The 23,773-nt window shown below is 42.6% G+C and overlaps 1 protein-coding gene across 4 annotated transcripts in view; it reads right to left on the reverse strand.

Annotated features, from left to right (window-relative positions):
- Positions 1–11,008, reverse strand: part of GPM6B (glycoprotein M6B) — a 106,715-nt gene extending 95,707 nt beyond the window's left edge. The window contains exon 1 of one of the 4 annotated variants that reach the window (XM_014875821.2): positions 10,806–11,008. In XM_014875821.2, the coding sequence (XP_014731307.1) occupies positions 10,806–10,809 (4 nt within the window). In that variant the 5' untranslated portion in view covers positions 10,810–11,008. The remainder of the gene's footprint in view (positions 1–10,805) is intronic. The other 3 variants (XM_088160208.1, XM_088160207.1, XM_088160206.1) reach the window with 3 other exon arrangements.
- Between the last annotated feature and the right edge of the window lie 12,765 nt (positions 11,009–23,773).

Genomic DNA, 23,773 nt, shown 5'->3' on the forward strand with positions numbered 1-23,773 from the left:
CATCCTCAACACAGGATGGACATCGACCCTTTGGAGGAGGTCCAGAGGAGGTTACAAAGATGATCAGAGGGCTGGAGCACCTCTCCTACAAAGACAGGCTGAGAGAGCTGGGGTTGCTCAGCTTGGAGAAGAGAAGGTTTGTGGAGACCTTGCAGCACTTTCTAGTACCTGAAGGAAACCTACAGAAAAGATGCAGAGGGACCCTTTACCAAGGAGTGTAGTGATAGGACAAGGGGTAGTGCTTTAAACTGAAAAGAAGGCAGATTTAGATTAGATACTAGGATGAAATTCTTTACTATGTGTGTGGTGAGACTCTGTAACCAGATTTCCCAAGGAAATTGTGGATGTTCCATGCCTGGAAGTGTTCAATGCCAGGTTGGATGGAGCTCTGGTCTAGTGGAAGGTGTCCCTGTCCATGGCAGGAGAGTTGTAACTGGACAATCATTAAGGCACCTTCCAATCTCAACCATCCTACAATTCCATGATTTTTCTCCTATGTTTAAACTTGGATAGGGAGAATAAATCTCTCTCCATAGAGATCTAAGACCCACATGCAAATGCAAAGCACAAGTGTCGGAGCAAGGAAGCATATGTAACAAAAAGCTTGACATATTTTCTGAGTAAGGCAATAGAAAACACTTTATTTACAAGGTACAGGAGCCAACATAAGGGATGTTTCACACATGCAGAAGAAGACAGACTACTGACCATGTGGGAAGTGGGCACAGCAGTCACGCTCACAAACACATATGGAAGGAAAAAGGCATGCTTCCCTCCTACTAATCTTACCAGTCTCATCCCTAAAAAAAAGGGGTTTAAGGATCAAGTATTTTTAAAAGGATTACAGTAGATGAGAACTTAAACAAGCATGATGGCATTTTCTGAATTGATAAACCTGTCTTGTATGATGGGAAAGAGGAAGGAGCGCTTTGGGAACTCACATTTTAGCTGGAGAACTGCTTTTCCCCTTCTGTGTCTTCTTATGAAGTCCACTGTCCTGGTTTAGGAAGGGCACTCCCCAGTTAAAAAGAAAACAACAAGCCACTCCCCTCCTCTCCCACTCTGGTGGGAGAAAAAAGGCAGAGATTATGCGTTAAGTACAAGTTACTGGACATAGCAATGAGATAGGAAAATGAACAGTACCAGTAACAGCACCAATAAGAAAGTGCATAAAGAGACGTGATTTACAGGCAAAAATGCTCACCAAGCCCAGGACAGTGAAAGACAATGGCAGACACCCTCCACATGCCACACTTCCCTCCTGCCCCACAAGCCATGCCCATGTTCCTCGCAGAAGCAGGAGTCCCTTACTTCCATCCCTGGCAGTGATGTGGGTGGTATAAACAGCAACCCAGGTGCACCCACACAGCTCCAGGCTCTGCCCTCTCATGGCTACTGCAAAGAAAATACCTCTGTCCTGACCAAAACATCCTCATCAGTCTCTTTTCGGGTCCTGCACAGGGAGCCCAGTTAGCAGGCCAGAGGAACAGCTAATGAGCTAATGAACAAAGACACTACACTTCCAAGTAACTCGTAGGGCTTCTTTGGGTTTTTTTTAACAGAAACTCAGGCATTATTTCAATTCTCATCCTTCAGTTAAACCCCAACAGTTCTGTGGCAAATAAGGAACATTTCTAATTTTCTAACCACTTTGAACATAGTTCTTCCTAAGAGAGTAGGTAACCTTCAGAAAGTCAATAGCCATCCTACAGCCATCATATTGAACTATTTTGCCGGCATCTCTACAGCCAAAAAAATGCCAGTGCTATCTAATATCAACTAATCAAACACGAAACAAAGTATTTATCAACTAAATGCGGTTTTGTTAGGGGGAGAAGTAACTAGTGCTGGCTGTAACTACCCCGGCATTTTCCTGAACCTTTTTCTTTGCATGTTATTATAGGAACGGAAGACTCCGTGTGCAGTAATTAACACAGTTATATGTGTTAACAGCAGCTGGGACATTTCCGTTAGCCTTGGCAATAACACTTAATATTCCACGTGTGCCATGCCTTTTTGTGGTTACTGTGGAAATAGAAATCTAAGACTCCAAGCTCCCTCCAGTAAAGAACTTAATTTTGCTTTAAGAAAGTGTCACCTTTCTGTTCATTTTAAAGCTGTTTCTTTTAAAGTCTCTCTGGTTTTCTGTGTCTAAGAGAGGCACATCAATTACTTGGAAGTATAAGTCACAGTCACAGCTGTGCTCATCTACCACGTGTGACTCACAAGCGTGCAAAACCAGCAAGCACTTCTGGACATCACTTCATGGAGAAAGTCTACAGCAGAGGATCAGATGCCAACAGGAATAAGGGGGGCAGGGAAATATCTACCCACACACATGCACTGCCCACAAAACCTAGTGGAAAACAGCCTAGAGGGAGGGAAGGACAAGGTTTGACCATGATATCAAGCACTTCCTCTCTGCAAGGATAATGGAAAGAGCCTAAACCATTTTGGACAAGCTGGAAAGCTGATGGTAATGGGAAAACATTCAGCAGACTTTATGATGACAGGCATAGGAAACATGAAAAAAATCCAGAAATAAAGTTTCACAGGAAGATAAAATAATTTTAATGAAATCTGCAGACTGTTTAAGGATGAAATCAATTGAGTCTTGACTTGCGCTGCTACCTCATTTGGGTTTTGTGTCAGTTCCACCCACTCCTCAAATACCTACCTTTAGTCTGCCACAGCTACTTTAAATCAGCATTTTCAAGACTTTTTTTACTCCTTCCTTGTTCTTTTTTTTTTTTTTTTTCCCGCTTTCCTGAGGTTTCCACTGAGGAGAATAAGAGGAATTCAGTATGTGGTAGATTACAACAATTTCTCAAGCATGGTGTTGCAAGCATATCAGTGGTAGAGAACATGAAAAAGGTCAAAGAATTTCAGGAGAAGGTTAAAGATTATGTATGCTTCTCATAGATAAAGCTTGAGGAACAAAACAGGTATTTTCAAACTGTTTAAAAATAATTTAAAGGGAGAAACACAACTGCAAGCTAAACCCAGCAAAAATTACTTAACTGGCTATTTTTTATTCCACATCATTATTTCTTTAAGTCCCCAGACATAATCTGAATTCGGGGCTTTTCATCAAACAATTACCAAGCTTGAGAAATCACCATTTCCATTTCAGCATAGCATGGGGAAACGTCTATGAAGTGAAGGTATACATTGCATGAGGGAAATAATTACTAACACAAGCTACATCAGTCACACATAGCAAAGCCCCCTTTGCATTGCATTCCTTGCATTTGCTTAGCAAAACTTTGGCTCAATGGAACTGTTATCAGCTTTAGTACCTAATAACTTCACTGGCTGGAGAGCAGGCAGTAACAGACAATGCACTGGATTCTGTTACATTCCCTTGACATGGCATGACAAATATCTCAGAGATTTCAAAGCTTTTTGTACTTGTGCCCATCACAGAGGATGAGCAGATGTTACATGAAGTGTTCTTGTTTTTACACCTTGCAAGTTGTGGGTTTTTGACAGATGTGCTGGAGCAGATCCCCGTGCTTGCACCAAAAGAACTCCAAATACTCCCACTAGACATCTCCATTTCCTTATGACTTTTTCTTTTTTTTAATGCACGCCTAAACAGCTCAAGAGAAGCATTTAATTTCCCACAAGGGAAGTTCCATGTGGCAAACTTATTTTCAGCTGTGTGCTTAACAAATACAAAAACTCATTTTATGCTTTTGTTTGGGAAAGTGCATGACATTTATGTCAACACAGTTTTCGTAACAAAAGCGTAAGTTTAGACACAAGTAGCAATCACTTGAAACCTTCCAAAAATTGTTCCTTCAAAAAAACAAAGAAAAAAGAAAACTACAAATATAAGATACAGAAAACACAGAGAACAAGAAAATTCAAACTAGTAATTTTAGTAAACTAAAACTAGTAAATTTAGTAAAGAATTTACAAAAAAGTATTGAAGATCCAGCCAGTGCTCTGCACTAGTTCAGACTTGCACAGTGTTTGTTGGCATGGTGTGTGCCAAGGACTCCATTCCAGAAAATCCTTACAGAAATTCACAGAAGCTTGAACTTAAGAAATTTTGAAAAGAAGCCTTAAGTTGACTAAAGTAAGGTCTTATACCATGGAACATTTGCATCCAATCAGAAAACACATATAAACCCAAATAATAATTAAGAAAAAAAAGAAAGGCTCTCAAAGGGTGTCAGCAGGTGACTGCAGGCAAACAATGCTCATCTGCCCCCAGAAGCTTCACTGAGACACACTAAGCATTAGGACTGAGAAGCCTCAGTGAATTTGTTCACATGCAAGCTGGCAAAAACAGACTAAAAGGTAAACCCAGACATTGGAGAGTCCCAGTTAGCCATGCCTTGCTGGCAGCGTGAGGGAGTCAGATTCCTCCCCAGTTAGCCATCAGTGGCAGGCTCCACTGCTCCAGCTCAGCAAAACAACCTATAAGCCCAAGTATATGTTTCCAATATTGAGAAAACCAGCACACTACTCAAAACATAATCCTCCTCTGGCTGAACTCTCATCATTTACTCTGGGTTTGGTCTCCTGACCAGCTGCATTGTTAACTCAAGGTGTCCTTTCTGTCTGTTTAGCCACAAAACGGCACCTGGAAGGTAGGCCAGCTGCTTCCTTACTCCTGCACAAGTTTTGCCCTGTTTGCCTTCAGTGTAATCCAGCTCTGATTTATGTATGGTTTACACCAGGAAAACTCTTGTATTTCCACTGGCATTGAAGGAGTGTATTCAAAGACAAGAGCTGTAGGCTGCAATATGCAACGATTGCTTTATGCACTTAATAGACATTAAAAAAAACCCAAACTAAAATAGGAAAGTTGTATCTTACGTTGAATACTTCAAATCAGTTCAAGAAGTCCAGTCTTGCTCATGAACCCAGGTCCCAGCTATCTTTGAAACCACAGTCCTTCAACATCTCTCCCCAGGCAAAAAAAAAAAAAAGTCCCAAACATTAAAGTACAAACATTTCTCAAAGTCCTTTGCTGCACATATAACTTTAGGCTAAAACTTCCAAGTGTTACATGCACAGAACTATCAAAGCATAAAACAAACACGCCCAGAAGTGATGCAGAGAAAGGTTTGTACCTATCAATAGCTCTGCAGAAGACACATCTTTCTGTTAATGAAACATAAGCTCCATTCACATTTTGAAATTTGCTGCTAGTCAAAGAGCTCCAAAACCAGGGAGAACAAAAGATGTTGAATTCTCATAGTTCTTTGTGTTGCTTGTAAATTGTTTCCCAAGCCACAAGTCCCCATGAAAGCTTTTAAGTCTAAAACCCAAGAGACAAATAATTATGGAGAGGATGACTGCCAGAGCACCAAGACAGAGCAGCAACAGAAAGCAACAAACAGCTAAGAATTAAGTGGTACATAGGATGCTACCTATTTGTTACACTGAATGGTGACATCTCCACTGATGCTGTGTTTAGAAGGGAGGAGTAACAGGATTTTGACTGGTACAGCCATCCCTGCACCAAAGCTGTTTCAAGTTCACACCTGCCTGCAGAATAAAGGCTGGGAAAGGATCAGGAGATGTGGATTCCTCTCTGGGTACTGCCAAGCTAAGTTTGCTTCCTTTGGGCCACAGGCTACATTGCACATGACCTGGAAGAAGCCAAATTATAAAATGGATGCAATGGGCTCTGTTTAGCCGTTTGACCACTGTGGTTATTGCCCCAGTAATCCTCCACACACAGAATTCTGCACCTGTACAGAGAGAGGCTTGCAGGCTCATCTGGGACCCATCACTTTAATACAACCATCTTTAATGTTTCACATGGAAACTAAACTATCTTTCCTTACATTTGCTCACACCAATGCAAACCCAGAGGCACTCATACCTAAATGGATTTTACGGAACCAGCCAGAATAACAGAAAGAATCTTGATTTCTCTCAAACCAATGCAGCCACAAGCGTGCTTGAGCGAACTCTGGAAAGGACCTCCCAAATGTCTCACCACACCTCACCAGCCTGGAACCCCAGTGAGATGCCATGTGCTCTGTCATCTTCTACAACATTAACACTGTGGGGCCATGAAGAGATTGAGTTTGTTACATGTGGGCTCGAGGAAGGCAGCTCCCATGGCTCTGTGCAAGCTCTCAGCACTCAGCGGGAATGGTGCCAGGAGCTGCACACAGGAGCAAGGTGCTGTGCTGCCTGGGCAGGTGCAGGGCAGGCACTCAGGGGATCCAGGTGTGTGCATGTCTGAGGAAAGGCAGAGGGCACACACAGCTGGGGTGCCCGTGGGGGAGGTCAAACAGAGGAGAAATCCATCAGTGGAAGAGCAGCTATTGTGGGGAGCGAGGTAACACAACAACACACAGCAGTTCCTTCAGCAAATGCTCTACTGCAGTGACATTTCACTGGATACAACGTTCTCCCACTTCTGAAAAGACAACACATTTCTCCACATTTTTCCAAAAACTACCAGTGGAAATACAATAAGAGGAGTTATTTTGCACCTGGCTTCAACAACCGTGTGTCTCAGAGAAAAGAAAACCCTCGCTCATGAAAACGTGCACCGCTCAGCCAATGTGATTCCCCTGTATGAGGAAAAGAAGAGATACCAGGAAGTGGGCATCACTGGGCTTGGTTTCAAACTTTTTTCACCTTATCCTGAAATGGACACGGGACTTATTTTTTTAGAGTAAGGACTTTAGATATTACTAAATATTCTTCAGAGAAGTTGTGGATACCAAATCCCTAGACGCTCCTTCCCTGTAAGTGTTCAAGGTCAGGCTAGGCAGGGCTTTGAGCAAGTGAAAAGATGCCCCTGCATATAGCAGAGGGGTTAGATTAATTGATCTTTAAAGACCAAACCAAAATATTCTATGATTAGAAGACACCCGGACACTCCAACTGGTTTTAAAAATTCTATAAACACTCTGAAAAAGGCAATCAGGCGCTGTCAGTTTAGACCTCCTAGGGATGCAATCTATCATCCAGTATGTTTTTCTGAAATGTAGCAATTCAAGATCTATCAGACATAGAATTAACACACAGGACGGAAGATATCCTGTATTACAGAACTACACACTTAGAGAGGATGAGGAAGAACCTGTAAATATAGTGAAAACACAAATTGTTTAAGATACTACGAATATCTGAAATGCACAACATTTTCTCCTCTACCTCCTTCTCAGACAAGAAGGATTACAGTGAGAAGACAAATTAAGTACTTTTTAACAGCACAAAAAGATGCTGTGGAAACAGAGAAAGGGCAGCAGTATAAAATTTTGTATTTCACAAGTTTTATGAGAAGATAAATTGAATATTAGTTTCTTTTCTTTTAAAAAGAATAAGGTTAAATATGTTTAAGAGGTATACGATTTAAGAAAATAGGGACTACACCACTTGGCAATTGAAATCCAGCCACCTTTAATGACCAAAGCTAATCAGATTTTATTATTAATGTCAGACACAAAAGATTTCAGCCCCCAGCTGTTTATAAGAAAACTTGGTTTAGGGAATATTTGAACCTACTACAGAGACATTTAATGTAAAAGCAAGGACCATTTCTCTGGGTGGTCACAGCCCCTAAGCTGGAGCTCCTGAAGAAAATGCCTACAAGAAAGGGATGGTCTGCTCTGGGATGCAGGAAGGAACTACAGGGACACAGAAGCAAGTACTGCTGATGGAGCTGGATGTGCTGGAGAAGGTGTGAAGGACAGGAGATGGCCCCAGTGTGATACCTCTGGGAATTCCTAGTCCTTTAGGGTCCACAAGGCAGCAGTTCCTGCACTGGGGCTTCAGAAAAACGGGACTAGAACCCACATAAAGACAGTCAGCATTTAATTCTCTGTTTGCAGACAGTGTTCTCCTCAATATTTCTTTTCAAGAAAAGCAACCAACCCAAATATTATATATGTACCCACACTGCTCCAACCACTTTTTTTTTTTTTTTTAAGTAAAAAGCAACAGTTTGGAGAGTACAAAGAAGAAAAAGCATAAAATTACAAAAACATGCAGTTCCCAAGAAATGGCATTGTATCATGCTTTTCAAATTTAGGAACCAAAACTTTTTGCTGTTTTTTTTGTTCATTTTGTAATATAACAGGCCCCCTCCTCACCTTCTAAGTGAAACACTATGCTTTAGAGAGTGTGTGCCACAATATAAGATGCCCATGGGTGGGACTTCTCACAGGAGATGCACAAAGCAATGCACTGGTCATTACTGAGGACCCTGCATCCAGCCTGTGCAAACCCTATCTGGTGTTGAAAATAGGGTGCCCAAAAACGCCAAAGAACAACAATGGCTGCAGAGGGCTCTCAGCCTCCAAAAAGGAAAACACAAACCAGCCTGGGTAAGCCAGTCCTACATAAAAGTACTACATAAAACTCAAACTGTCTTAAAGAGAAGCAGTCCAGCACATCCCTGCCATCAGATCAGGAAGCTCAATAACAGCACTGGGGCTTCACACAAGGCCTGCTGAGACAATCACATCAGCCTCAGCCTACCTAATGCCAAGGCAACAGTTATGCAATAGCAGAAACAAAACGTCGTATTCATAGGGGACTGGGTCGCCAGCTGACAAAGGCTTCTTTTTGTGACTTCTTTTTGAAGTATTTCACATGAAATTTCTGCTTCAAGTCCCCTCTCCTGACTGACCAAACTGCCATTAACTCAGGCACAGCTTGGTCATCCAACAACGCTTCTAAGCAAAGAACTCGGTAGACCTTGGAATTCTGTGTTGTTATTATCATCATTATGAGCAAAATGTTCAAGGAAAGTTTTCTTGTCTTCACTCCCCTTTTCCCAACTGCTACATTCAGGACAACCCATTCTATATGGACATAAATTATATACTTCACACACTGCTGCAGACCCACAATGCACAAGACTAACTTTAGTGTTTTGCTAAGATTTTAGAACTGAAATAAAGATAGGCTTCTCCTTAAGGTGTATCACTCATTAAGATTTAAAACAGTGTTTTGATTTCAAACTGCTAGCAACTTAATTCACTGAAGAAAAACCAATTTCATACACTTAGCAGCAAAGACATTTAAGAACAGTTTTACATGGAAATCAATACTCTTCTCTTAATAAGACATAAAAACATTCTTTTGTTTCCATCCCTCTTCCCTCCCCATTCCAAGACTTATGGGACATCAACCCATGCCAGTAAAAGTAAGTTAAGAGGAAGATAGTAAGATATAGACAAGAGGAGAGGCTGCCCACTTTGCAGTTTCATTTAATATCAAGACTTCACATAGGAATAGTCTAAAAATGAGTATCAGAATATGGAAACGAAAAACAAGCTTTTTGATGCTGCTAATACAGCTGGTTGGTTTGTTTCAACCATGAGAGCTGCTGAGGCTACAGGAATCAGTGCACTTTACTGTGCATTAAAAGAGGTGTAGAAAACTTATAAAAAGCTTAGTAAAAAGACATTAATACTAGAGGAGTCTGATCTTCTCTAAGCTAGGGAACAAACCAGTTAATAAGCATTCAGAAATTAGGGAATTAGGTGATGCGAATTAATTTAACAAAGTAGCAACCATAGGAATTCTGTCAGCTTCCTTTAGCTTTGGCTGAGTAATTAATTTTTTTTCTTCTTAATTAAAACCAGAGACAGTGCCAGCATCAGTAAGTGCATATTAACACTCGGGCACGCACTGTAGCTCTGCTTTAGCACTTGCAACCTTTAAGCAATAATATGCCAGAGGCAAACCAGACCAAAGATACAGTTGTATTTTTCTATCTTTTCTTTTTCCAAACCTCCTAACTTTCATTACTGCTTAATTAATTTGGATGTATTGTTGGTTGAAAGAGAGCTTGCGGACAGCAGCCCATACACCAAAAGTCCCATGCTGAAAGGATGGGAATGCTGAAGGTGAGTGCTGCCTGCCGACGGACCCATGTGCACTAGGAATCCTTCCCTCCCTAGGGCCCCATTCCTGCTCCTGTTAACACACTCACGCAAGCGCTACCCTCCGCGTAAGTTTGGGAACAGAAATCGCCACTTTCCACCCACACCCAACTCTCTCCACCGCTGCAGAGGGAACAGCGCAGCCCGTTATCCCAATGGCCCGCAGGGTTCCCTGCTGCTCACACCGGAATGCATCGCGCTTGGCACACGGGAGTGCTCAGCACTGCCCATCTCCACTCTCCTCCCTGTGTCCCGAGGCTATCCCCCCTCTCCCGACCAAACTTCACACCCCGGCAAAAACTGACCCGCACCCCTGGGGACGCGGCTCTGGCGAAGCGGGGCTGAGCACCCCCTGCTCTCCCTGTCCCGAGGGGGAGCCGGGTCAGACCGAGCCAGTCCCCAGCACCGGGCGGCGGCACCGAGACCCGCGGAAAGACCCGGGGCCGCTCCGGCCGCCCCTGCCCCCCCGAGCGCGCCTCTTCCTCGGCCTCGGAGGGATGGATCGCAGGATGGAGAAGCTCCGGGCCGGTCGCGTACAACCGCTTCCGAAACTACCCGCAGATCCCGCATTCTGCATTATTGTTATCATCATCATCATCCACATCAATGCTTTATTTTCAGAGGAAGGGAGCGCTCTGCAGCTGGTGAACAAGGCAGGTCCCGTTGTCCCGCCGGACAGGGTGTCCCTCCCCGCTCCCGTCCCACGCTCCCGCTCCCTGCGCGGAGTTTCTGTGGCAGCGGCGCCGAGCGCGGCGGGCGGAGGGGCGGCCGCTCCCCCTCCCGCGCTGCCGGGGCGCTCAACAGGCGGATGCACTGCTGCCCTGCCGCCCGCTGGGGCTGCCCCCACACCTGCCCCGCTCCCCCCCTGCCCGCAGCCGGGCTCCCCTGCGGCCCCGCGGTGCGGGCTCTGCCGCAGCCGCGCTCGCTTACCCATGGCTGGTTCGCGTGGTCCGGGCGGCGCGGAGGGGGGGACGCAGGGCAGGGGCTCGCTCTGCCGTGCCGGGCTGTGCTGTACCGGGGGAGCGGGCTAGCGGAGGACAGCAGCCGCAGCTCTCGCACTGGCGGGCTCGGCTGCGGCGGGAGCGGCGGGAGTGAGCGGCGGGAGTGAGCGGCGGGAGCAAGGGGCGGGAGGGGCGGGGCGGCCCCGCCTGCGCCGCCCCTGGGGCCCGGCCCGGCCCGGCCGCGCGGGGCAGGCGGCACAGCGCCCCCCCGCGGCTCCTCCCGCGGGACATCACTGGCCCTCATCGGCTCCAGGGACGGGCGGCCGCGGCCGGGCAGCACTCCTGCCCCTCCGTGCTCCGGGCACCCTTGACCTTCAGAGACACCTGCCCCTGAATGTTTCTCTGTGACAATGGCAAGGGCACGGTGTGCTCAAACACAGCATGGTTTCGTTGCTGCCCATACCCGTGCTCAGCAGTGCCATTCTTACCTTCGCAGCACCTTCGGAAGCGCCTCACGCCCTTCCAGCGTCACGCAGCACTGCGGGAGCTGCCACTCGAGCGGCGCTCCAGCCGAGCATCACCGCGCTCGCAGGACTCTGTCATTCCTTAAGCACTGTGGGGAATGTGCCTTGGCTTTGGGAAAACTCGGTGAAAGGGACCTGGAAGTAACAAACCGGGTAGTTCGGGGGCATACGGGTGGCTTCTCCCTTAGGAGATTACCAGTAGCCCCTTCCCCTACCTAGACGTGTTGGAGGTAAAAATGACAGTGTCACACAGGAGTGAACCTTCGCAGACACTGATGATAGGCATGGCAAAGTCAGCTCTTTCAGTTTAGTTTCTTTCCTGAATTGGACTTTTACCATTAGAGCAATTTGATTGCTTCAGTTGAAAAGGCCAGTGCTTTAGACAGAATAAGTGCATCTACAGTGATTAATATCAATCAGATTGTGCTGATTTACATTAACTGGGTACTTGGCAAGCATTTCCTTTTTCTTTGCCACAATAATAATACACTAATTTTCTGTTATTTATGTGCAGTGCAAGGATATATTTCATTTCCTCCTATGATCATTAACAATTGAATAGATCATTCATCTATTCAATTATGTAACTATATTTTTCACCTCAAATTGAGATCGATTACTTAAGAACATATTAATAAAATTCAAAGGCAAAAGAGTGACACAAGTGTGAACAGTAATTTTCAGGGAAATTAGTTCATACTTCAGAAATTCAGGCCCCTGCTTCCAAAATAGTGTGTGCACCCTTTATAAAGTTGCAATGTTAGTGTGGTTTCTTTTCCATTAACATAAAATCACAGTCTCCTGGGCCAAAATGATCTGAGGATTTTGTATTGATTAATGAGCATATATGTTTTTCCAGTAAGGTCTGTGGGATCAACACCATGCAAGCACCATGGGGTCAGGGAGTAAGTGCCTCTAGTCTAACAGGCAATAGTGGATTGATGGAGTAAGCCATTTTATAAAGATAGAAAAAAAATCATAGCTAAGCTGATCACTAGCAAGCTGCTTCCAGACCCCACTGGGATTTAAAGTAGATGAGCTATGCACCTTTGAAAAATTAGACTAATTATGGAAATAGCACATGGCCCTTAAGTAGAGTGGCACTAAATAGCACTAAAATATGGCAGGAACAAGAGACAAATGGTAAGAGCATCCCACTGTGTGCAGCACTATGCACTGGTGAAAGTATAAATTAATTTTCTTTTTGAAAATAAAATTTAGTTGAAATGTATATTATTTGAAGTTCCTACAGCATTATAATAGAATCAGAAAAATGTCCCTTAATTCTGATTGTACTTGTACTTATGGGGAACTTTGCATCACTGAAAACCATAGGACGAGTTCCTCAAGGGAAGTTGGTCAGTGCTGTCCAGACTGGGTTTACACACTTACACTGAAGTATGAGGCAGATATTCCTAAGGGATTGCAGAAGAAGTTTTCCATATCAACACATTTGCAGTGAGAAGAGGGACTCACTTTCTGCCATGCTCAGAAATGCTGGTAGTTTTTCTCTCCAAAGGGTAAAGCAAAGAACAGCTGTCCAAATATTGGTTATGGCTCAGCAGCCAGCGGGGATTTCCACTCACAGAGGTACCAAGCCTCTGATAAGTGAAGAGAGAAGTTGACAGAAGTTTTGGTTCCTTAAGTAAAACTACATTGTAATATTCAATTGAGGTCAAGGAGACAGAAATACTTGAAATTTCTGCTAAGAATAGAAATTAATGGATTTCATTTCAGAACCAAGATGTCTGGAAAAAATAGGTATTTCCCTGTTTGGAAAAGCCCTGTGACCGGATTCTGGTCCATGCTCTTGCTCTTGCATCTAGCACACAATGTAGAGGAGAAAGAGAGGAGAAAGGCTGAAGTGTGCAGCATTTCAGCAAGTCTTTGTATTTGAATGGCTCCTTGGGTGCTATAGCTGGTAGCTGTAAGGAAGGGCTAAAGGCCTGCAGTAAACGATGCTGGAAGTCAGACTGATGCAAACAATCTCTTCATCAAGGGATTATAAAATGACTGTTGCAGGTTTGTTCCACAAAAGAGAAAGTGAAGGTTAGAATTCTGCATTTATTAATGTCATTGTCTGCGATGGGTGCTTAAAACGTTTTCCATAGTTTAGGTGACAACCTGCAAACATTTTTCTATATGCAGAGTTACCCTAATACTAACATCATGATACCAGGTGTTTCAAGAGACACCTTCACTCCCTGTAGCAGTATGCTTGGACTACCTCCTAACCTATTCTGGAGCAGTGTGTTCCTCTCTGGAGATGTTTTAAGGAGGCCATTTGATGTTCAGAAGAAAATTTAACTTCAGTCTCAAGATTAATCAAGAAGAGGCAAGATGGAATGTGGGGGTCTCACTAGTTGCAACTAGGGGCATGGGATCAGTATGAAATTTGTGTTTGACCATTTCCAGCAATTGGTGGTGAAACTGATTTCTAGATTAAGGGAAGGCTCATTGCATATAATTCATTTTTTTTGTTGTTTTAGTTTACCAGACTCCATCTGTTTCTCCACTTCACTGCAGAGCTAGCTCTAAAACAAATCCCTTTTTTGTGGATGGAATGGTGTGATAGCTGCTGCTATCTGTTTGTTTGTCTCTGTTTTCCATTCTCATTCTTTCCTCAGGCTGTCTAACTAGACAGATTGCCCTAGGTAGGAAACCTTCTCAATTAAAAACAGAATCAAAGGCAGTGTGTTTCCACTTAATGCTTTAGCTTTGACTAAACATTTCGATGGATTAAATACAGTGGTTTAATAAAAATATGTGCTAATGATTGTGTGTTTCGGTGGGTTCTCAGCTCCCACATCAGCTGTATGTGAGGCCCTATCCCATGGCTCCCTCTGCTAACAGTGAAGCTAATGATTAATCATGATATTCCTTCATCTGACTACTACATAGGCAGTGGCAGTGGGTAGCAGTCATGGCCACTTTCCAGAGGATTAGACTGAGTGTGTGGGGTGCTACTCTGCTTTTGCAAAAATCCTGCAAATTTCCAAAGCCTTATAAAATCAGGGACCCATAAAGCAGCCTCCTTTTGAATGTTAACATGAATGTATTTCAGCTTTAAGGAAACTAGAAGTGATAAAAACTGACTTTAGTTGCAGTGAGTGTTCTCTGAGGCCTTTCTCAAGGGGGGTTCAGCCATCCTCACTGTATTGAGCTTCTGTGATTCCACGTACAGTTGAGGCATACTGAGTTTTTTCTCTCCCATGTGATCTGTTCACAGAGGCCGTGGATGTTAAAGAGAAGTGAGGTGACAATTGGATCCCTTTGTACACTTTGTGCACTTTATATCTGTGTGTAAAGAAGAGATGACCTGTGTGGTCACCTCTCAGCATCTCGAGGTAGATCAAGGGGAATGACTCATGCTCTCCTATGTCTTTTGTACTTGTTATGTGAAGCTGATCCACTTTAGACTCCAACTGCTGCTACCAAAACCACTTTTTAGTGCTCACTGCAAAGAGCTGTTTGCAAAGCTTGTCCAGCAAAATGCTGAACAAAATTGTTCAGATCTTTGGCACTGTTTAATCTGGGGGAAAGGAAAGAAAGGGAAAGATAAAAAATGAGAAGTAATTTGATACGGTTTAGCCAACATGTAGATACTCCTCCTGAAATTTAATATTCAGGTATGATAGTATAAGAAATAAGTAGTCTTCAAAATGAAAACTGCTTCTTATTACCAAGTAGGTCACATTTCCAACAACTGTTTCTCAATATGTAAATATAAGCAGTGGTTGCTTTGAAAATATATGTAATTATATACTCAACAAAATTCATATTTTTTCCCAATGCAGCAGAGTCAATTTTATCTGAAAATTAGTGATTATCATTTTGGTTAATTATGGAGCACTAAATACATCTTCAGTGTTAAGAGATGGACTCATCTCTATTTCATATACCAGTTGTGGAACTCATTTGTGAAATTAACAATGTTGCTTTGTGATTTTAGAAGCACAAAAATAAATTAGGAGATATCATTGGAAACAAAGGATTAATATATTGATTAGGACCTCTGCTTTTACTTAGGCCTACTTAAGGGACCTTACCCTAAGCACAGAATTTTTCACTTATATGCATGAATATTCTGTGAGTGTCCCTGAGAGATCCAGGTCTGGGGGACACCAGAGGGAAGATCATGGTATAAGATGTTTTTATTCTGGATGCACACACTTGCTTCTATGCTCTTCTCTGTCTGCAAGCCACAGATATAACCCACAGCTGGTAGGGAACCATGTAGAAAATAATATGTGGTCTGAGAAAGCATGAGTGGTTTCATTAAAGCATTATATAGAGCAGAAAGCTTGCAAGTCAAAGAGTACACCAACAATCTGAAAACAGATGAGTGTTACACAGGAAAAAACACAAGTGGATACAACCTTTCCTTTCATGTGCAGCCCATCTCATTTCATCCTCCTGAGTGGATCTGTGAAATGTAGAAATGCTGACAACCCTTTGTCCAAGTGAGAAAGAGAAAAGTCTTACCTCCTGCTATGTGAATCATGATACAATAATCCTATGAAGGCATTCTTCCACATACCTCATTCTAAAACAATTGGGCTCAAAAATGCACTTGAGATTGATCAGAGATGATGAGTTCAGTCTACAAGGCTTGGATATAAACACTTATTGAAGTGCTGTGCTAAGTTCCTATTGTGAGGTATGATCATGTGGGCTGGAGAGGCCAGCCTGGGGTTTTTAGGAGGAGCTGACTCAAATGTATGGATTATCCAACATTTTCATTTGTACCGCTGGGGAGATTTGAATGTGGAATAATTTGCGAATGAAGAAACCGGAGAGGGGCAAAATGCAGACCCAAGGAACATTAATGTTCAACTTCAGAGCAACCTCTGTGTGAGCATATATGCACTCATTGCAATATTCTGAAAATAATTGCATACATATGTATGTTAGCCCCACCCTCCAGTGGCATCAATAGGTTTAACCTCAGTTTTCTGTTGCACTGCAAATTAAGGGAAAAGACTTTATTTTGAGAGCGTTGAACACATGGCTGCCATCCAACAACTTCAGAATGGCAACCTCCCAAGAAAACGCTCCAAGGCAGCCTAATCAGGACAGAATTCCTGGCAAAGTACATTTTGAGACAAGGCTCTCTCTCTTTTTCCAAAGTAGAAAACTCCTTTGATGGCAAGCACAGAGAGCATTTAAGAACATTCTCAGGTGCCTTTTTTGCAAACTGAAAAATCAAAATAAAAAAACTGGGGAGGAAAATTGCAGGAATCATTTTAACACTTTTCCTGCTCTAGTTGGGCAGTGGAGAGTGAGAAACAGCCAGCTGATTTCACTTTAGTTCTCATTTTTTCACTTCTGTCATTAGGTAGAAGCTTGTAACTGATTGCAGAAGGTTTTAATGCTGTTCTGTAAACGTGAATGGTGCCTTAAACTGTATCACAAAGCTGAGTTAAATTCTCTCCTAAAGGGACGCTCAGCTTTAGTTTTCTACTAACACACATTCCAAAATACTGGTTTGGGGTTTGTGTTGGGATTTTTCCTCCCCACACACAGTATGTTTTATTGCTTCTGTACTTCTCTTCCTGCTTTGCACAGTCCAGTTCTGGCAAGTGGCTATACCCAGAGCTGTGGTTTGTGGCAAAAATGTGATGTGTTGGAGGAAAGATGGGAAAGACTCCATTAGCCAGCAAAAATGTAACACCCTTGGTGTGCCCACAGTGCCAACAGGATGCAGTGGATGGGTGTCCTGGGCTGTGGGAGCCACAGTAGCTACCACAGCCCTAACAGGTTTTTCACTAGGAGGAATCAGAAGCAGCTTGAAGACACAACATCCTCCATCAGCTCTGTGAGATGTGGTTTTGGGAGGAAGGTGTGGCTTCAGATCTGCTGACATCATGGAAATGCTTCCCTTTCCTTCTGACTTTACAGGAAGCCAAGCACACTAGACCTGCCAGAAGTGTGACTCTCAGGAGTAGAAAAGCTCAAGCCACTCTGGTCAGCTGAGTGAGAGCCCTACCAGAAAGCCCAACTTAAATGCAACTGAGGAACTTGAAAAATAACAAGATGACATTTTGATATTAAATGTTGAGCTTGGAAGATTCATGTAATTTTCTCATTTCCTAGATTAATAAACCTGGTGATAAAAAAAAAATACAAATGCCTATTCTAAACAAGAGCATTTTCCTCCTACTTTCAGTACAGACAGCTAATTTTTTGCAAATGCAGAAGTCCATGATTAAAACATAAAAGCTGAACACACTAGTCACCCACATGTATCCATTCTTCAATTAGGAGAGATAAAAAAGTAAATGAAAGTGTCAAGTATCTTACATCGGTAATAATTTTATCCTTTATTTATAGCATACATTAGATAGGAGTGCCTGTGTTTTTAAAATAGAGAACATTTTTTTAACTCTTTTTATTTAATTCTTGTTCTCCTGGATATCATGTTCAGCAAGTTGAAAAAAATATTCCAAGTGAGGAATGTAATAAAACTTTTTATTAAAACTATATTAAACACGTTATACTGTCATAGGTGAATCTAGATTCTTACTTTTTGTACTTTTTTTTTTTAATAAAGTCCAGGCTGAACATGAGTGTTTTGTAACTGCCAGATAGCCTAGAACATTAATTCTGCCATTCAATATTCCAAGGAAATAGCTTCTTTGTGTTTAAAAGATGAAAGGGCCACAGGCAAACCAAACATCACAAGATCCTGGCAGACAAATTGAGCCAAGGCCGTTAAAGAAGCCACAGAAACTGCAGGTTGTAAAATTATTCCCAAAAGACAACATTACTTCTAACACTCATTGGGCTGCTAGAAGTGACACTGCTTGCAGTCCACCTTGGAAAGGAAGCAGAAGTGCATGCTCAGGCCTTGAAATAGTGTGTAAGAGCTCATGCATATGAAGTACCAACAGTGATGCTGTGATGAGCTCAGACGCCACTCCCCAGAACCCTGGTGGTACATTATGTGCAGGAGGACGTGGAGACAACACCTACCAGGTGTTATCAGAGCATATCCTGCAGTTCTGTAGACAACAGGGGCTGAGGCAGAGGTAAATGAGCCTGGCAGGCTGGCAGTTAAGGGAAGTACCAGGGAAAGGTACAGAGAGAGAGGCAAATCTCTCTCTGCAGGCAAGCCCACTGAGGGAAATATGGAGAGGAAGTGATGAGCAAAACAGGAGATAATGTATATCAGAAAGGGGAAAAAAGTCCTATTACAGCAATTTTCTAAGGTGCCAGGTGTTGCTCTATCCACAGTTGCATCTAGACACATCTCTGATGCAACTGGGTATTTTGGCTCATGTCCTTTCTTCCCTATGACTCCCACAGGTTTTGAACCCTACCGTTACAGCTTTCAGGCTTAAAAATTCCAGTGGTTAAGTTAGAAATCTGTAGTCATTAGAATAATGAGAGATCCCTAGAGAGAGCCAACACTGCTATGCAGAAAATTTATTAGCAGCAGGAACAGAGGCCTGTATCAGCACTTTACTGGTGGATAAATCAGTGGGTTTGCTAATGATGTTTCGGTTCTCTTGATTGAATTGGATTTGTAAGAGAAATGCAGCTGCAGACTGAATTGCTTTATATGACAAGAGAATAATGAATAGCCAATCCTGAACACCCAGGGTTTCTGTATGTATGGGATAATTTAGCTTCCGTTCTTGTTGTTATTATTTTATATGCAAATGAAATTATCAATGCCTTTATATAATAACTTCCTGGATCACATTTATTCTAGAGCTTTTGCCTGTTTGTGTGCAAGAGAAATTTCCTTCCCTCATTTTAGCCAGGGTTTAATACTAAAATCCAGCTCCTGCTGGAGCCTGTGGGAGTTTGTGTTATAGATATGACCCATCCAGAGGACATTGAAAGTGAACAGAAAATGTTGAAACTGCCTGTGGGTTATGAGGGTGCTATTATTTATTTGGAGATAGGGCCCATTACCTTATGCTATTATCTGCATGTTACGTGTACTGGGTTTTGCATACTTGATGTTTACTTAACATGCGTATCAGGTTCTTTAAATAATAGTGTTTTGGAGATAGTCTGGCTAAGTGCCCTTGTCAGCCTCTTGCTAGGTTGTTCTCTGGGGTTCCAGCCAGTCAGTCTTTATGTGTTTGAAGCTCTAAATAGGCTACTGCTCACACTCTGAAGGATCACGCCAAACTGAACCAATGCCCGCTGGAAAAGTTAAAAACAGGATGCCAGCTGGCCAAGAGGGCTGAAAACAGAGAAAAAAGAGATAAAAATCATTCTTACATCGAGAAACTGCCTTAGCAACATCCTCATCTGCTGGGTGGTAATAGATCACAGTTGCCTAGTTGGTCTTCCAAATGGCTGAGCTCCCAAGTTACAGTTACTCCTTGCCCTTGGAGGTGCAGTTGACTGAGATGTGCTGTCGAGACACATAAATTTAACAGATGGATTGTGCAGGCCAGGCACTGTATCCAGCAATTGTTACTCCTACTACGGCAAAGTCTTACAAAAGCTTTCCCTAGTGTTCAACAGGATCGTGGTGGTTCATTGCACTGCAACTTTAGAAAGGTTTTGGGTGATTGGCTGCAGTGGGGAGAAATAAACTGGCAGTGACACAATTCCCACCATTTGCACAGCAGGGAGGAAATCTTCTTGTAGCTAGGAAAAGAGGAGAGAAAAATCTTCCCTTACCCATTGACAGGCCAGGGGCAATGCTGTGGGAAGGGTCTTGGTACTTTCTGCTTTCAGCATTCATAGTGCCAGAGGCAGTGACCAGAAAATCTGGTCATCTCCATTAGTCCTTCTCATGTGCTCTGCTGGCAACTGAGTGCCCAGACAACAGTTTTTGCCTTCTCTGTGTGAGGCAGACAGGAGTGTAGGAGCTGAGAGAGCATCATCAGGCTGCAGAACAGCATGTGCTGGAGTGGAGGGACATAATCAGCAAGGAGTCTTTGTCAAAAAGAACATGAGGGAGGAAGAAGAAAGGTGTGCTGAAAAGAACTGTGGCAACGAGAAGCCCAGGAAACTGCTCAGCTGGATTCTTGGAGATATAAAGTGTCACAGATGTGGCCAAGAAAAACGCATCACAGGGCACAGTCATTTAATTCCAGGTAGCTTCATGGGGGTGGCAGCGGTGGGAAAGTCAGTGTAGGCATTTTTCCTATATTTAGTATACATTCAGATGATATTTCAGGCCTCGAAAGTGCAGCTTCTAAGCCACTCAACATTTTAAAGGTTGCTCGGCTAAGAAATATATATAAAAAAGGCTTCAAATTTTAATCCTGTAAACAACAAAATTTAAATAACGTTGGAAAATCAAGAAGCACAACACAATTTTTGGACACATTTTCTTTACAATTATAATAATAATTTTGGGCACCCTACTAGAATGAAAAAAATCTGTCTTGTACTTGAGAATCTCCTGGATTTTTTTAGCATTTTAATGGTTTTACATAAATTTACAAAATTACTTCAAAAGTCTGTCATGAAGGAAGTTAAACTAGCAAAACAAAATTGTTTAATTACTGGTTTTTAGTAAGGTATTTAAAAAATTCAACAATATAAGCAGTTGTTATGTTTTATTCCAGTAGGACGTGTTACCTTCTTGGATTGAGGTGATTTGCCATGCTGTTGGGGACTACCACACTGCAAGCTGTGCCTGGAATGACAGTTTCCAAAAGTAACACAAATCACTAGTGCTGCTAATTATTATCAATGTATTTACCACGAAAAAGCTTTAGCTCTAACCATGCCAGAGGAACAGATTTCATTTTGTTAGACTTGAAAATGCAAGTAACACAGCTAAACTAAAAGAGCTATTGAAGGGAAGAGACAGTAAGGCAGCTCTTTTTCTGCTTTTAAACAAGATTTAACTGCTGTTGACAGAGAAAGTACAGGACATCTTTCCAAAGCAGGTCTGCATAGTAAAAAACAGTTAGGAAGGGCAAATAACTAATCTTGTTAAAAGTTCTCTATAAAGCACTTTTGAGCTCTGGAGATACATGTTTATGCTCTCACGCTGGAGCTGTAGGTGACCCGAAGAAGGATCTGCTCAACAGGAAAAGCAAAGGAGGGAAAATTTTGTCTGTCATTTTCTCTATTTTCTGTGGTGATAGAGAAGAGCAGTTCTGGAGTAAGGATTTTCTATAGCACAACACAGCTGTTCTTTCTGATGTGTCCCTGAAAGAATTCACCATCTGGCACTGATGATATCACAGCCTGTTGCCATGGGACCATCATGTCATCACACATACCCCACACTCAGCATCCTTTCAGAGCAAGAGTACAGCTGGCATGTCCAAGTCCAGCAGCCAGCAGAAAAAGGTGGCAAGGACCACAGGGCCAGGATAATGACAAAAAGAGCTGCCATGAGCATGCTCAGCTACAGGGCTTCTCTGAGGAGTGCCAAGGAAGGACTTCCTATGTGCCCCCAACACCCAGGGCGGTGACACCAAAACAGGACCACAAAGCAGCTGTGGCACTGCTGACACAACTCTGCAGAGCAGTATCAATGAAAATGTCATGTTTTGCTCAACAAATATTTTCTTTTCTCTAGTGCAGCGTGGTCTGGCATTACTGGAAATTCTAAGTTCACCAACGCATGTAAAAAAAATTGATAAAGAGTAGTGAATACTACTACCTTCCCATTATGCAGTCTATTATTTGACTGCTCTTGGTTTACAGTCCATTTCAGATTTATATTCTGCAGACATTTAAGAATTATTCTGTTTGGAGAAACTGACGAAACTTGCGTGTTTCAAGCAGATTGCAGCATAACTGGCTGAAGTTTTAGCTCAACCTCACCACTTTTCATGAAAGGACATGAAAGCGAAGGGAAGCCTTCAGCTATTACTCAACCACTTCATGGAATATGCTACAGACCAGAAACGTGGCCTTTGATGAGTTATTGCTTAAGTAAAAACATACTTCAAGAATTTATTTCTGTTACAACAATAAGTCCCTGCCTTTTGTCCACAGGAAAGATATCACAGATCTTAATTTTTAAAAAGCCCAAGATACATAATCTGCAACCACACATTTTTTGCAACCCTGAGAAAGGACAACTTAAATTTGTGATGTTCCTGGTATTTTATTACACTTTGCAAGTGAGAAGCAGGCCCTGCAGTCTTAACAAGCAGACGTGGAGGTGAGAGGAAATGGAATTTCCTAATTAGTTTCTGAAATGTATGAGATGATGTTGGTTGCCAGAGGTAGGAGAAACCAGACATGATGACTGAGATATTTTCCTGTCCAATGCAAAGGATGGGAGTACCACAGCTATGTGAGTATCAGAATTGCTGAAATACAATGCTTTTTCACGCCAGCAGCTTTTACAAGCATAGACCAAAAGGATTTACTGAATCTCAGCCAAATAACAAGTAAACGGGATTACATTAAACAACTTAGCACTAGGTGTCTTCCAACTTGACTCTTTTTGACCTCAATGCCAGTAAACCTTGGTGGAGCTGAGTCACCAAACAGGAGGGGTTGCAGTAACTGGAAAAGAAGAATGCATTAGATAGCTGAAAGCTGAACCTCAGGACTGGTATGTCAATCTTCATCTTCAGTAGAAGCATGTGGAAAGATTCTGAACATCCCTATAAACAGATCAGAAATCTGGTTATCTTCCTACCAACACCTGATGGCAGTTGCCTAGGGGACATGAATAAAACAGTGTTTTTTTACCCCTTCCCAGCTATCAGTAAGGTCCAGATTATGGACATCTGAAGACAGTGGTGTAATTTATTTTTAACAGCTCCTCATAGACTTATGTCTCACTTCCTACTGAGTCAAGAAATTGTTGCTTTTATTTAAAACAAACTCTAAAAGTTAAGGAGGACCACTTTTAACTCTTATTCATGAAAGATCTCCACCAATCCTTTCCACTTTTCTTATTCCTTCTTCCCCAAAAATGTATGTCTTTAGGATGGCTGAAAACAACAGTCATGAGTATAGCAGTTATGTGTATTTTGTTTTCTCAAAAGGCTTTGCAGGCAGAAGATCTCAATGTACTTTAGGGAACCAGCAGTGATATTGGCATTAGGCTGAAAAGTATTTTCTTCTCAAAAACTATGTATGTTTGCATTTACTCTGCTTGCTTGCCTTCTTAGAAGACAAGGATTCATGATTAATGGGGAAAAAATTTCTTCTGTGACTGTGTAATGAAATCCATGCACAGAGAATCTCAGTTACTCCTTGCAAGCTCAAGAGAAGCAAGTCTTTCTCCACTTTTGGCCAAGCAAGACTGTGCCGTTCCTGGCCTGTCAATATTAATAGCTGAGGCTGATGCCTGTACAACCAATTCCAAAGAATGGACTGAGTCCAAGCAATTGCTCTGCTATAACAGCCAGCTCTCCAAGACAACACACAAATGGCAACGTCATGGTCTGTCACCTACCCACCCTGAGCTCCTCTGCACGTGTCACTGTGTGCCAGCTCAGCAATTCCAGCTATGTGGGAATATAGGAAGAGGTTTGAA

This window comes from Sturnus vulgaris, chromosome 2 (assembly GCF_052056855.1).
Source record: "Sturnus vulgaris isolate bStuVul1 chromosome 2, bStuVul1.hap1, whole genome shotgun sequence".
In the NCBI taxonomy this organism is placed as follows: domain Eukaryota; kingdom Metazoa; phylum Chordata; class Aves; order Passeriformes; family Sturnidae; genus Sturnus; species Sturnus vulgaris.